Here is a 15,186-nt window from a genome sequence, read left to right as displayed (position 1 = left end):
CCCGACAAATCCATCAGCAGACCCGGGGCAAAGCATTCCTCTCTCCTTGAGTGCAGCGTGTGACAGCACTGGCAAGCATGGAAACTCTATCAATCACATCCTCGTGGCAAGCAGTGCTGTAGTCGCCACGCCATACCACCCCAGCACATGGTCCAAAGGTGAACGCCACATGCTATCTGCACATCTGATTACAAACCCCGTTCGCAGAGCACGGTGCAGATAAAGCCACTTGGCAAACACTCATCTTATCGTTTCAGCATTAATTATTTGACGACTCCAGAACCAAAGGCTGCATCACCCTCTGAATTACAAGCCAAGGTAGGCAAATTCTAAAGTACATCGCACATGCATACAAATGAGGATGAGGTGCTGGCTTCCAACTCTCTGGGTATGCTTTGCACATAGGCTCTACGTTGTGGAACACTAATTGCTTGACAAAAGCGCATTATCACATACATAGAGATTGCTTATTTTAAAGTCAACTGCCGCTTGAGGGGTTACCACACAAAGAACCCTACGTATACCAAGGCCGCCGTTACAAACTACAATATTTCACAGTTCGCTGCAATTCATGTTTATTAAGCGAACTTCAGAGATAAATCTGATGAGACCGTGCCTGTTCTTCTGTGGATGTGTGCCATTTGCACTGTAGTCTAGGGAGAGAGAGGGAGGAGGGGCAGAAGCATGATTGTTTCACACTTCTTACATAAAAATAGCAGAATTCCACAGCTGCCACTTCTACTTCCCTCCGTTAATAAGGGCCAGGTGCGCCTTTCAGAATAAACACGCATGTTCAAATATTTTCACAGGCCGCTGTGACCGAGTACACTTCAATGTCAGCTATTCATCACATTTCTATGTGGGCAGAGCAGGCATACTATGATCGGTGCCAAAGCTTCAGAGACGATCTGCACTTTTCTCTGCAGAGACTTGAAACATAAGCCTGCGGCCGCAAGGCCCCTCAGCTAGCCTCGTTAATAATCCACCCACACCCATGCTCGTGTCGCATCTCTTTCATTTGTTTGGTGTACATGCGAACCATTTTGTAAGCTCAAATCGCAGCCTGCTCAAAATGGAAGGGTGGGAGCTCCTTTGGAATTTGAAGGAGTGACGCCAAAAACTTGAGCCCAGATCAGATCTACAGACCATGGGCTAGCCCCACACTGGGAAACAGCTTACTTGCGTGATGGGAAAATGGTAAGGTGTTAGGCAAGTGAAAAAGAAGACTTAAAACACTGATGAAGTAAAGACGACACTTTACAACAGTGGGCACCGCATCATTAATATTATATCCATTATAATACAATAAAATACAATATTTTTTCTTCTTTTTAGGTATTGCTCATTGCACTTCAACAGCTATTTCTAGAAAGAAAAAAGGTACAAATATGATGTTGTGTAGCAGTAACGTAGTCTACCTTATGTCTGAATTGCCAAAACACAATTATTGCTACAGCTATTGCGACTGCAGGCCGCTCAGAATCTGTAGAACTGACTCTGAAAGAGAGGGTAGAACGATTAGGCCTGGATAGGCATGAGCAGATATTGAGTAGATACTGCCTTAATAAGCCACATACTGCCTTATCATTGGAGGCACACCTTCTTACAAGTTCAACTTTGCTTTCTTTTTGCACATTGCCAATCTGGAGACAATTCCTATTAACTTTAAACCCAAAGCAGCTCAAGAAGAAGTCAAGAAGTCCCCATAGGCAGGAACGAGGCTGCCCACAAGTGCTGCCTGTCACACCCAGCCTGTGATTCTGGTCTTTGTCTTGGCCTGATGATCGACCAACAGACCTGATCGTTAAGCTCAATATTGCTGAAGCAGCCTTACGCAAAAGAAGGCTTCTACTTTGTTTTAAACACCGACGTGCTGGCATGCTTTTCCTCCACCCTTTGATGTGGAAGAGACAAAAGGACGGATACATACATACAGTGCTGTGAACAAGTATTTGCCCCTTCCCCAATTTGTCACATTAAAAATGTTTCATCCAACTAATTTTAACATAAGATAAAGACAACACGAAGAAACACAAAATGCAGCTTTTAAATGATCATTCTATTTATTGAAGATAAAGATTTATTCAAAACCTTTATCACTCATGGAAAAAAATATTTGCCCCCTTAAACCTAATAAACTGGTTGTGCCACTCTTGGCAGTAACACCTGCAATCAAACATTTGCGATAACCTGCGATGAGTCTTTTACATCACTATGGAGGAATTTTGGCCAACTCTTCCTTGCAGAATTCTTTTAATTTGGCTACATTGGAGGGTTTTCGAGCATGAACAGCCCGTTTAAGGTCTTGCCACTGCATCTCAACGGGATTCACTCCAAAACCTTAATTTTGTTTCTTTTGAGCCATTCAGAGGTGGACTTGTGTAATTTGGATCATTGTCCTGCTGCAGCGCAAACTGCATTTTTTTAGGTCACGAACTGATGCGCGGACATTCTCCTTCGGAATTTGACAGAACAGAATTTATGGTTCCATCAATTTTGACAAGTCATCCAAGTAGCCCAGACCATCACACTACCACCACCACGTTTGACTGTTGGTATGATGTTCTTATGGTGGAACACAGTGTGAGCTTTACGCTTTTGTAACGGGACCTGTGTCTTTCAAAAAGTTCTACCTTTGACTCAGAATATCATCCCAAAAGTCCTAGGGGTCATCTAGACATTTTTTGGCAATTGTGAGATGAGCCTTTGTGTTCTTTTTGGTCAACACTGGGTTGCAACTCTTACATGAATGCCATTTTTGGCCAGTGTCTTTTGTATTGTAGAATCATGTATCTGATCTGGGTGTGCCTAGTAAAACTGAACAACAGTTAATTGAATTTGGTTAACTCTAATAAATGAAATCACCATTTAAAAGCACCATTTTGTGTTTACTAAAAAGCATTGTGATGATCTGAAACATTTACATTTTACAAATATGCAAAAATAGAAGAAATCTGGAAGGGGCAAATACTTTTTTGCAGCACTGTACATACACACACATACATACAGTGGCTAGGCCTTACCTTCATGAGAATGTGAAGCCCAGAGCTGGGCCATCTGCAGGCTGGCTGGGTTGGGGGCTCTGAAGGCAGGGTCAGAGGGCAGAGGGCTGGGCCCTGCGTGTGGACTAGACGAACTTACGTAGCCGCCAAGGAAGCTGGAGGCACCTGGAAAGGCATCACCTAAAGGGGAAAAAAGCACAGGCTTTTAGGGCTGTGTATTGTCAAATAGCTCATGATACCACTCATCATCGCTCATGTTGTGGTTTAAAATATCACAATCCATCAATAAACAGCAAATGGATCACAATGATCATTTTATTCAGTTTTGGTACAGCTAACAAACCATTGTATCTTCTATTGCAAACCTGAGTTTTATTATTTAAGCCAAAGTATGTCCATATATCTGACTTAAACAAGGCAGAAACTGGTCATATCTTCAACAAGGCTGGGTACAGAAGCTACAGAAGAACTCTTACAAAATTCAGTAGCATTCTCTAGCTGCTGTGTATAGGCATTAAGTAGGTACTTAATGTACATTGATCAAACTACAGCACCAGTATACATACAGAAATGCAAACAAATATTGATGAAAGTATGGATGGTAAATTGTGAAAAACAATTGCGATTCAACAACGAATGAGTAGCAGCGCTACAGCTTTAGAATGAGTAAGGCAAAAACACGTAGCAAACAAAGCTAGAAGTGTCACGGTGTCATCCGAGATGATCACATTCCTGAGAGGACAAAAAGAGCTTGGGCAAAACTGAAATGATTACCCAGAGGAGGGTGAGGTTAGAGGGTTGTGGTTTCTTTTGAATTTCAGCAGAGCCACAAACCTCTAACCTGGTTCCACTGCAACGGCGGTCTCTTCATGTTCTTTCAAAGACGAATGTTTACCAAGAGGCGCAGAGAAACCACAAGCGCAAATTGGCTTTTGCTTGTAAACAAATGTCATGAATAATTATTAGTCATCCTCAATGTTATGTTAACTGTCATTACAATAGCCACCAGATGTGCAGCTTCAAGAGTGAGAATGTCTAAATAAAAGTGGGATTTCATTTGCCAGCATCGCAACTGGTGCAGGGGAGGACACGCTGGCTTTAGTTCACCCCCCAGTCTCTTTCAAAGGCACCCGGATAAAAACAGCAGCCATACCACTCATATGGTTACTCCACAGAGACCTGGGGAAGCATTTAAAAATACGGGTGGGGTAGGTACACAGTGGAGGCGGGGGAGAGAGCTTTGCTTTTAATGAGAGTGTCTAAATCTAGCAGAGAGAAGGAGAAAAAGAAAAAAGAAATTCTGGCCCCTGAAGAATATTCCTAGCATTTAAAATCAGTGAATTAAACCCTGACTTCATACAGGGTTCAAATGTACGAAAAGCAAGCACAGTCTAAATTAATGACCGTTTCACCCATTTGCAGGGATGTAGCTTCGCTGCCTTCCCACATAGCGTCTTGGACTGGCGTGGGAGGAGCCTTCACACTTATTACACAAACAGGAGATGGACACTCTCATACACACGCATGCACGCACACACGCAGTCGCCTCCGCCTCTTTCCACAATGAGCCTGTTTTTTTTCCCTCCCCCTCCCGCATGTGTAAACGGTTCATTAGCATGAGAAGAGGAGGAGGAACAACAAGGCATCAACAGCAACATGAGGCCTTTGTAGCAGGGGTTAGCATGTGATTAACCTGCTGCAGAAGAAGGTCCTGCTCTGCTGAGGAGCTGCTGCGCCACGCAGGCGGAGACTATTGCTGTTGGCAGATGTGAACCTTTTTGGACTGCATCGAAACATTAACTGTGGGGTAGATCAGGCCCCCAGCTAGAAGCAAGGTGCGAGCGAGGAAGAAAGGAGGCTGAGGAAAATCCACAGGAAATCCATTCTTGGTAGCTTGGTCTTCAGTGAGCTAAGCTCAAAAATCACACATGTGAACTTAAGCACCGCTTGACAAACCTAGAAAGAAGAGAAAATACATAGCTGGCTTTCACCACTAACAGGATGCAGTCATATGCAAGACTGGTCAACACATGGCCCGGAGAGGTGAGCAGCAAGAGTAGCCAGGTGATTTGACAAAGGGTAGCGGTGCATTTCAGACTGTAAGCCTTTCTGTATGAGTGAGCTGTTGTCTCTCTCTCTCTCTCTCTCTCTCTCTCTCACACACACACACACACACACACACACACACACACACACACACACACACACACACACACACACCACTAAAATGGCAAATCTGGACAACATTTCCTCACCAGAGTGGGGGTTGCATCCAAGGACAGCAGAGCCATGTGCTTCAACTTATCTTAACCGTGGCCCATACTGCAAACATGCACAAAAACGTGAGTGGCTGTGGATTTATAAAAGCAGAAGTACCACAGAGAGATGTTCCACTCACTTCCAGCTTGCTCTAGATAGACTCAGGATCCATTCTAGTGTGTTGATGGCACCCTTTCTTCCTCAGTCCAAACTGGAGAGCTGATTTAGACCCATTTTAAAAGTACTTCGGCTTAAACACTAGCCTCAAAAGGCACCCACGGCAATGTCCGCTGCGCTGCCTGAACAGTAAGTGGGAGCCCCTGTCAAATAAATAAAACAAAACCTCAAAGCTAACACACTGTCTGCAAACAGTTTCCCGACAAACTTGCACGTTTTAAAGTCGCTCCCTCTGTTTGTCATTTACCTGCACCTACATCCAAATGGGCCTTGCAAGGAATTTACAAAGTCATTTGTTTCACGTTACTTCTGAAATATTCATATGCCATCTGCAAGTGGTTCCCGCTGCCTCAGAACCCGCACACTTTCGGCCTTTTCCAATCAGCAAGCTTTACGCCAGACATGGTTGTCGTCTTGGGCGCATGAGAAAGAGTGAGGAGTTCAGCAGGTCAGGAGCAGTTCAGCTTCCTAAACACGAGAGCTTTTCAGAGGGCTGAGCGTTTTTCCCTCCTCCAGCTACGAGGGCACTGTCAGAGACGCGCTGAATAGGGCCCAGGAATTTCCTAATTGCTCACGTTGCTCAACTCGACTGCAACCCACAGGCCTTGCGGTACGCTTTCGCAATCCCACCTCCCTCAAAACCACACACCCCCTGTAATTAAAGCCAGACCCTTAAAGACAATTTCGAAAGAACTGTTGTAAATTAGAGAAAAGAGGGACACTAATTAGAATTCAAGACCTTAAACTAAGACACAGTACGATGAAAAAAGACCATTAAAATACTCAGACCCACTCTTAGCTGATCATACAAAGTACAACACCTGCTCTAAAAAAACAGAGCACTATACAACAAAGGCCAGCATTATGATAGGCATTACAATGCAGCACAAAAGCAAAACCTCAAACAACACAGCAATTCATACATGGAGGAGAGAACTACATTTACAGTTTATGTGAGTTAGTTAAGTAAATACCAAAAGGAAAAAGCAGGACTGAAATGCTAACCGGGGAGTGAACGATGAAGTGAAGGCTGTACAAACCAGGCCTACAACACATGCTTTAAAAGCGATCTGTTAAACTTGAGCCTACAAAATTACTTCAGCTGACCTCTCAGAGAACATGACAGCATGACATTCCACCATGTGCATGCTTTCCATACTATCCATACCCAGAAAAAAAAAAGAAAAAAAGAAAATAGTAGCACCATCTCAGAAACATGATAAACTATGCAGTCATAAAGCAGTTAATCACTACTCTCTCAAAAGCTGTTCCAACAGCCATAGTAAGGAGCAAGATTGTTTCCTTTCCAGCATCAAAATAAAGCATGATAATGACAGGCAATCGCTATGGGATAAAAGACAGTATTAGAGAGGCTGTGTCAGATAATCACAAGCTAAACATTACATAATATGCCCCACTAACTTGGGATTCAGCTGAATTTCTGAGAAGCCCAAGTGTTTCCAGAGTCTGCGGTTTTGTTCTTCATTTTCTTTTGAAAATGCCTTTTTATGGTGGCTTGAAGGCCAGCTATTTCTGAAACCATTAAACTGCAGGGAGCAGATCTCCGCATCTTTGCTTTTGCTAGTGTTACCACCCACTGGAAAACAAGGCTTTTGGGATCACTTTCCGTCTCATGGCAGCACCTGCGAGGAGACGAAAACATGCCAAAATGTACCCGTTCTAACAAGTCAACCTGGATGTCACACAATCAGCCAAATTCCTACACCTCTCCAGCACTGCAGGGTCTCAAACTGAAAACTTTTGTTCGGCTTCACTGACAAAAGGGGAGTGACAAAATAATTGCAGCATATAGCGGCGGTTCCTACACGCTGAACTAAGCTCTGCCTAATAGCTGAGGGTGCTTCTAAAGCTTCAAGCCAAAGGCATCACTGCCTGTTCACTCCACCAAGCCCTCAATTGTGTCAAACAATGTGTCTCGTTTGGATTGGGTCTCGAAACAGTCACAGATAACGCGCAGTTTTACATTACTGTGTATACACTCTGTACACAATAGTTTATGTTTAGTTTCAACAGCAGAATTTGTTGTGAATCTAGGGTGACAAAATGTACCAAAATTGTGATTTAAATAAATACTGCTCTGGATTAAAACTGTTCCTTTGCTACATTTTTATTTAAGGAAACGCTGCATGTGGTAAAAGCACTGGCCTTTTAAAAGCCCCACCCAGCGGGTGCAGGCTCAACAGGGAAGGCAGAAATACGAGCCAGCTCCACACAGGTCAGGCACATTTGTGTGCACGATCATCTGTCCACAGCCTGAGCACTGCTGCGCTGGGGAGCCATTTAAAAGTAGCATTTGTTAGCAGGCTCCGTCTCTTGAAGGCCTTACTGTTGTATTTGCCGTGGCCCTGTGTTTTACAGGACACTAGGCCATGGTTAAATAATGCCTGTGACCCACCCACTGCAGTGGGGGTGTCACTGAAATTTTCTGCACTGGATTGCAATTACGTGACCAAGCTTAATGATGTGCAGCACGGAACGAGCACGGCACACGCACACCCACAGATTCATACCGTGCATCAGCTTACTCTAGAAATCCATTTCAAACAGCATCTGTGTGTAGCACAGTGCCCTTCTAACACTAATATCTGTGTCGAAGAAAAGCTTCTCACCACCTTTTCATTCCCCACATAAGACGTGTGTGTAGATTAGCAGTGTGCTCTGGCAAAATAAGGCTCTGTACTCACACAGGCCTCAGCATTCAAGACAGGCAGGCAGCTGTATGCTCACCTGACCCTCCCATCTGCAGAAAAATTGTCATATGATGACAGACGCGGGACAGGCTAACAAATAGGCCTAACGATAATGAATCACACCATTCCTTTTTGTTAACAAACACCGAGCAGCTCGCCAACAGATGATATTCAAGTAAACATAGAAAAAAAAGGACTGACTCTTGCTGACATAATAACAGCTTGATAAAGCTAACTAAATTAAAATGACTCTTCCTGTAAATCAGAGGGAAGCCTTTAACTGTAACATGACAGTTGAAAACTCAATTTCAGGTCATTTATTCTACTAGTCATCTTGCTCAGACAGAATGCAATTATGTTCAGGCACTTTTTTATTAAGTATGCTGAGGTATGACAGATGTGTCTTTCTGTCTACCAGAGATAGAATAAAGTACCATAAAAAAAATCCACACACACAAAAACAAGGTTTCCTTGATAAACTAAAAGTTCATAGCAGAAAAACAGGCACACATCAACTGTTCATAACAATTGCTAAATTCCCTGTGGTCTACCTAACAGCTCCTTCCACAGCCTGAGACATCCATTAGAAAAATCACTCAGGAGTTCACTTTTGGAACAGACCTGGTCTAGTGAAAGTACCGGTCAACTTCTGCTGTAAGGAGACATTTACCTATTCTCTATTCCTACATAGACGTATAAATCCCTCCTTCTCACTACTTCTCTAATCCTGGGAAATTTCAGAAAAAAACATGATCAAAGAAAACATGTTAAAAGCATTCAGGTATAGTGAAATGTCTGGTACATTTTGTTCTTGGATCGATATGTATCTTAAAGGACGAATGTTTTCATTTGTCAGATTTAGGATGTTTTCACTGAAGAGCCGTTTCCTCTCCATTCCTTTGTGCTTGTTAACAGCTACGTAAAGAAAGGCAGTGAAGCTTTAATAAATGCGGAACTGGAAAACAGAAATACCAAGCTTTTTATTTTATTTGTAGTAGTGGTTAAAGCATTACAGTAAATGGGGCATGGAGGAGCAAATACGAGATGAAAATGTCAACCTTGTTTGGATTTCCGAAGTGAAATAATGCTCTGCCATGTCCGTCTGATGCCTCAGTTGACACAGTCATGAAAAATAGTGTAGTAATGCTTAGGAAAAAAATCAAGTCTATATTTAACATATTTAACATATTCCATCAAACATCCAAGTAAAAAATAGTCTACATTTCTAAAAAAAATTAAAAAAAAATGAATAAAAATAAAAAAAATACTTTGTGGTGAGCACTGTAACGCAAGATATGAGCGCAGAACAGTAGAGCTGGTTTTCATTTCACATCCTTTGTTAGCTTTTCAGAGGCATAGTTTAATCCCAGTCATGCCGGCCAGGTCACTGCTTCTCTGTGTGGCCCGAGAGACAGACACAGATACACTTCGCCAGTGGCCTTTGTTCCAGCTCTCAGACCCATGTTTCTGTACATTTGTGCATGTCTGTTCAATCTCTGTAACACTCCCAACAAAATATAGATTAGCAATCTACATCAGTACTATCACATCACCCCTACAGGAAAACAGACTAAATAAAAACATGGGATAATTATACATATCACTGAAGCTCCTATTACTGTTACATATTAAGCCAAGCTATGACAGCACCATTGTGCAGAACCAGAGCCAGACAACAGTTACGAAAGACCAAACAATGTGGCTTCCTACTAAACTAAAAAACTTTCATCACTAATATGAAGAAGGGACAAGTGCCTAAGCACATCTGAGATCCTCACAAACAAAACAAACAGGGCTGTTTCTGTATTCTATTTCAGAACAGGGATGTGAATTAAACAGCACAGACATGGTGTAGCTTTTCTAGGCCACACCGAAACCCGATCTCATCAGCTTCCAATCACTTACCATCAAATTACATTTTAATACGGCTTTTCTACAGCCATCTCTGGCAGATTTTAAATGAGAGATTTATCAAGACAAGGTGTTCCACCCCCCCCCACCACGTACTGGGAAATTTTCTGGGGAATTTAGCATTATTTCACAGAGTTTCCAGCACACCCATTGAGCGTGTTTAAAAAGGAGAAACAAACATCAAAAGAGACCTTAAAAGAGGAAAAACATTTCCATGTAGACACACACAGAGTACAGAAAATTAAAAAGACAAATATGATAAGAAAGCTTGCTTCCTTCTTTTCCTCACTAATTACAGAGATTTATCCAAACACTAAGAGCAGGAACAAAAAAGGGTTGCAAATGCCCTCTAGGAAGACACCATCTCCCATCATAAAAACACATTCATGAGTGCATGCCAAACAGCCAGAGCATTCTATTTCAAAAGCGCAGAGTACGTAACCCATGAAGGATGAGCGGATGGGGTCCGTGCACTGGGACACTAAACACTTTATGTTTAATTCAGAGGAAAGTCAAGGCTGCAGGAGGCGTGCACACACATCCTCCTCCCCTCCACCACACCACTCAGGAAGGGGGTGGAAGGGCCACATGAGTACCCCCGTGTTTCAGTGCTCACCATTTCAGTGCTGCTCCCCGCCTGTCACAGTGGATCATGCTGAGGGACTCGTCTCAGAGGTTTCAATAGTACGGCTCTGGCTCACGCTAGGGACAGACCGCAGAGAAAGCCCCTCTCTCCCAGGCCAGAACTGTACGGAGCTGAAGACGAGCACAAATTAATTCAGCTCTCACTGTTACAAGCTGCTAAATAAACAGCAACAAATCACTGGTTTAGCACTTTCACCCTGCACTTTATAGGAATGCACCTATAACCTTGAAACCAGAGTGCAGAGACGAGGGCGGAAATGATAACACCTGGACTGCTGGGCTATTTTTTACAAGCAATTTTCCCCCTATACCCTTCAGGGCATAATTCTGGTTTTGTGCCTTTTCTCAAGAGTTAAACAGGATTAGGCAATGCAGCCATTCTGAGTGGTCATCAAAAGACAGCGTAATAAATGGCAAATTGAAAGGGAAAAGGCCGACAGGACAGCACAGAGGATTGGAGCCTTCATGTGTGCTCTAAGCAGTGCTCCACTCTGAGCGCCCAGGCGCTTTCAATCGAATGTAACAAGAGGCTGAGGAAAAGCTGTAGCGAGAGATCAACGCCAACACATATTCGGGGGAAGTGGAGCCTTGATCTGGGCAGCCTACAAGTCTGCCAATCCGCTCGGTGCCCTTGGGCAAGCTTGTCTCCAGTGTCGGTGGAGGTTACACAACAAATCATGAACATGTCACAGCCATGGCCCTCAAGTAAAAAAAGAATAAATAGATAATATTCGACTTTGTACAAACATACAATACATAGAATACAGTCATGGATTTACTGGTGAAAGGGGTGGGGGGTGGGGGTTTCGTTACGAAAGCAAACAGACACTTGGAAGGAGAGCACTGGGATCGATAAGAGAATGGAAAAGAGGGAGGTGAGGTGTCAGCAGTCAGCACTATCTGCAGGCCAAACACCAGGATCCTCAAATTCAAACCAGGCCCTGAACCACCAGCAGGGCTGGAACTGCAGGATCCTCTGATGCTCCATATGAAAACTGATCAATCGTGCGCTCCCAAAGGCACTCCACTTCAAACGCATATCAAGTCAAGATTTACATTCTCCCCACCCCCGTCCTCTAGTTATTCAAGCTTCCATGGAACCCCTGTTAAACGAGTCTGCTTTGGTGCAGAAATATGTACTCTTTTCATGCTGTGCACGATAAATGCATTAAACAAACATTAACTTTAGCCATTAGCATGGGGTTCTAACCAACAATCTCTGGAATCATTATTAAAGCAAGCTGAGGATCTGCAGAAATGTGCTCAACCTTAACAGAAAGAGAAGATCATTACTAAAGAAAAAGGGAAAATACATTAACCAGCAAACCTAGGTAAAGTGAATGTTAAATCATTCTCAAGGAGTAGAAAGCCATATAAAAACCAAAAAGGTTAACATAGGTTGACAGATTTAAAATTTGTAAACATTATTGTTGACTATTACATAATTTAAAGTTGTTTCCTACCTAATCTTCCATTTGCATCTGCACCATGAAAGCTCCAGCTGAGGGACAATTCTCAAATACCTGGATTGGTTATGAAATCTTAAAATAAAACAGTAAACTCTAACAAGTTTGTTCTTTTTCCTCACACACACACACACACACACACACACACACATACACACACACACACTGCCCTTAGCACGTTGATCGAAGTACAACTGACTACAACAACTGTAATTTTATTTATTTATTCTTTTTCATTTTGTAGTACATAAAAAAAAGACAAAAGTAAAAATCAATCACAGCTTTTTCCACCCTCTACAAACTAAAGCTGGGCCTGCACCACATGACTCCAAAAACAGAGAGAATACACACTTAACATCTGTCTTAAACAGAATCTCCTTATTTCTTCTTTGTCAGGAGGACCTATACACTAGTTTCAGCTAAAAGTAGTCAAAATTGTACATCTCCCCATTACCACCTGACACAAACAAAGCTAAACTGGACTGGACCTGTTTGTGCTTTTATGCATACACAAGTATAGATAAACACAAACTGGGGATGAATATGAAGTTTAAACACACACATAATCAGAACTGAAGAAATATTTGACCACAAACTGGCTGCTGACTTGAAATTGTAAAGAGAGTGATTATTTACTCTCCTCCGTTTCCACAGTTCGCTGCTCACACGGCACAGTACATGCATATCTCTCTTCACCTTTTTTCTCTCTGCTACCTCTCTCACTGGCTGCTGCCTGAAACACTCGTTGAGTTATATTACTGACCATCAATACTACAGGACTCGTGAAAGAGTCCAGGCTTGTCACAATTATTACATAAGCACCTAATCGCAATCATCTGAAATAACTGCAATTATTTGAGATGATTGCAGTTATTTGAGATTATCACAATTATTTAAGCCACAATTATTTTCCACAGTCATTAGATTTCACAGTCATATACTGCTGTAATAAACACATGGCTGTTTGTGAATGGTCTGAGGTGGGGTAAGACAAATAAATGTAAATAAATGAAAGTAGTACATGCATTCAATGAGACATTGTGTAACTTAAAATACTCTAACTTCTAACTTGGTGCTCTAACATGTTTAGAGAGCAGTGCTGAATAATGTTTGGTTATTTGGTAGCTTTGTAGCTAATTCTAACGTTTGTAGCATGTGTGCTCGCAGGATGTGTGGTTTTTTTTTTTTGCTTAATTTTACACTCACAAATGACATCTAGTTTACCATGTAACTAGATATTTGTGTGAGTGCGAGTGCAGTATTGATTTCAATAGCACCACCAGTGTTGGCTACTAAGCTAGCAAGTAAGCGAGTCTGGCCACTTTAGGCTTGTTTTAATACGTGCAAAGTAAAAATACATCGTTAATAGCAATTATTTATACGACAATTAATCGGCAGCTAAAATCTCATGACAGACAGCCCTAGTTGAGTCATAAAAATCAAATGTTTGAAAATATCAGAGGGCCTCCAATCACTCCAGAACTCGACTGGAAGACTAAAGAATGACAGATTTCTTTCTTCTCTCACATTACTAGATCATCAGGAAGCAACTGATGGCACAGATGATCTGGGTCTGGAAAATTGCTTTAAGATCCCAAGGTCTGCCTATGTTACTAAAAACATTGTATTAGCTAGATTGTGGTTGAATATGATACGGCTGCTTTCAATGCCCTGATACATGTAAAAAGAATTCCTTATGATAAAAAACAAGCAATAAATAAAATAAAATCAATAAAAAAAAATAAATAAACAAACAAACAAAAAAACACTTTGAACCATTATTTTACCAAAAAAATATGTATTTTAAGCACAGATTTGTTAGGACACTATACTTTGTAGCAGTCATTTTTACAGTCTTGGCACGTTCCTGAGGAAAAGAAAAAAAATAAATATAACAACATACTGAGACATTGAGTGTGTGTATGGCAGCTGGCCATGTAAAATACGAAAGTATGGAACAGCATGTCATTTTCATGAGTTCTTCAAATAAGCAGATGACGATACAAGTAGACAACTTCAGGCAGCTGACAAGAGTGGATATGCAAGACAAACAGATAAACAGATACAGCTATTTGTCTTGGAGTCCATTTCTAGGAGGTGCAGACAGGCAAGTTCAGGTGTGCTAGTGAAACGGTCAAAGTTAAGCTAAGGGGAAGGGAAGAGGTTTTTGGAGGCTGGCTGGCACAGGCACAAGATGTTGTAAGTCATGATCTTTATGAGCTCTGAGGTATGACTGGCAAAAGCTTGAAGCTCATCTTCACAGAATTCCTTCCGAACTCCATTTCAATTCAATGAAAAACATTCATCTGATGCTGTGGATTCCTGTCTGAACATTTTTGAAAGAAATATCTAGTCTTCTGCCTAGAGGTTGCATGAGCTGGCTCAAGCTTAAAAAGGTACAGCTGCCTTTCAAATGGTAAGGACTTGTTAAAAAAGAGATCAGCGCAACAGACTATATAGAGATACTTTGGAATCTGTTAGGGGGTAAAACAGACTGATGTTCATCTACACAGACGCACGCAGCAAAGTCAATGTGAATTCAAGAACGTTTCACTCCATATAAAAGTTGAGGAATGGGGCTTCGCTCACATGCCCCTCCACTCTTTCAGCATGTGACTTGGTTCAGGTCCAGCCCAGCATAGCGTTTCCCCGCCTGACACAGAGAGCAGGGTTCAAAGGGAGGCTTCTTTTACATCTATTCTAAATTCCGAAAAGGTAATTTCCCCACAATACTGCTCTGTAAGAGAACAGTTATCAAATAACCTCTGTTTAACCCATATGTTTCTCAAACTGTTTTATTTTATGAAAAAAACTAAAACAGATCGGTGCTTGCCAAGATGCCATTGAAATTATGTATTTAATATAATCAGAGAGAGTCTGGTTCAGGAGGAAGACTAACAGAATGACAGACCAAATCTGGTTTGCTTTTTGATGATTGAAATTTGGCTGTTGAGGAGTTATTAGTGGAGGACATGGAATGTTCATGCAGTTCCCAGGAAACTGAGTCAGTCTACA

General features: G+C 42.0%; 1 protein-coding gene across 6 annotated transcripts in view; it reads right to left on the bottom strand.

Moving 5' to 3' along the window:
- Positions 1-15,186, bottom strand: part of tnrc18 (trinucleotide repeat containing 18) — a 66,628-nt gene that overhangs the window by 46,317 nt on the left and 5,125 nt on the right. For all 6 annotated transcript variants that reach the window (XM_036566714.1, XM_036566716.1, XM_036566715.1 and 3 more), the window contains exon 3: positions 3,024-3,182. In XM_036566714.1, the coding sequence (XP_036422607.1) occupies positions 3,024-3,182 (159 nt within the window). The remainder of the gene's footprint in view (positions 1-3,023; positions 3,183-15,186) is intronic.

The sequence above is a fragment of the Colossoma macropomum genome, unplaced genomic scaffold (assembly GCF_904425465.1).
Source record: "Colossoma macropomum unplaced genomic scaffold, Colossoma_macropomum, whole genome shotgun sequence".
NCBI lineage: Eukaryota > Metazoa > Chordata > Actinopteri > Characiformes > Serrasalmidae > Colossoma > Colossoma macropomum.
This window is presented reverse-complemented; position numbering and strand designations above follow the sequence as displayed.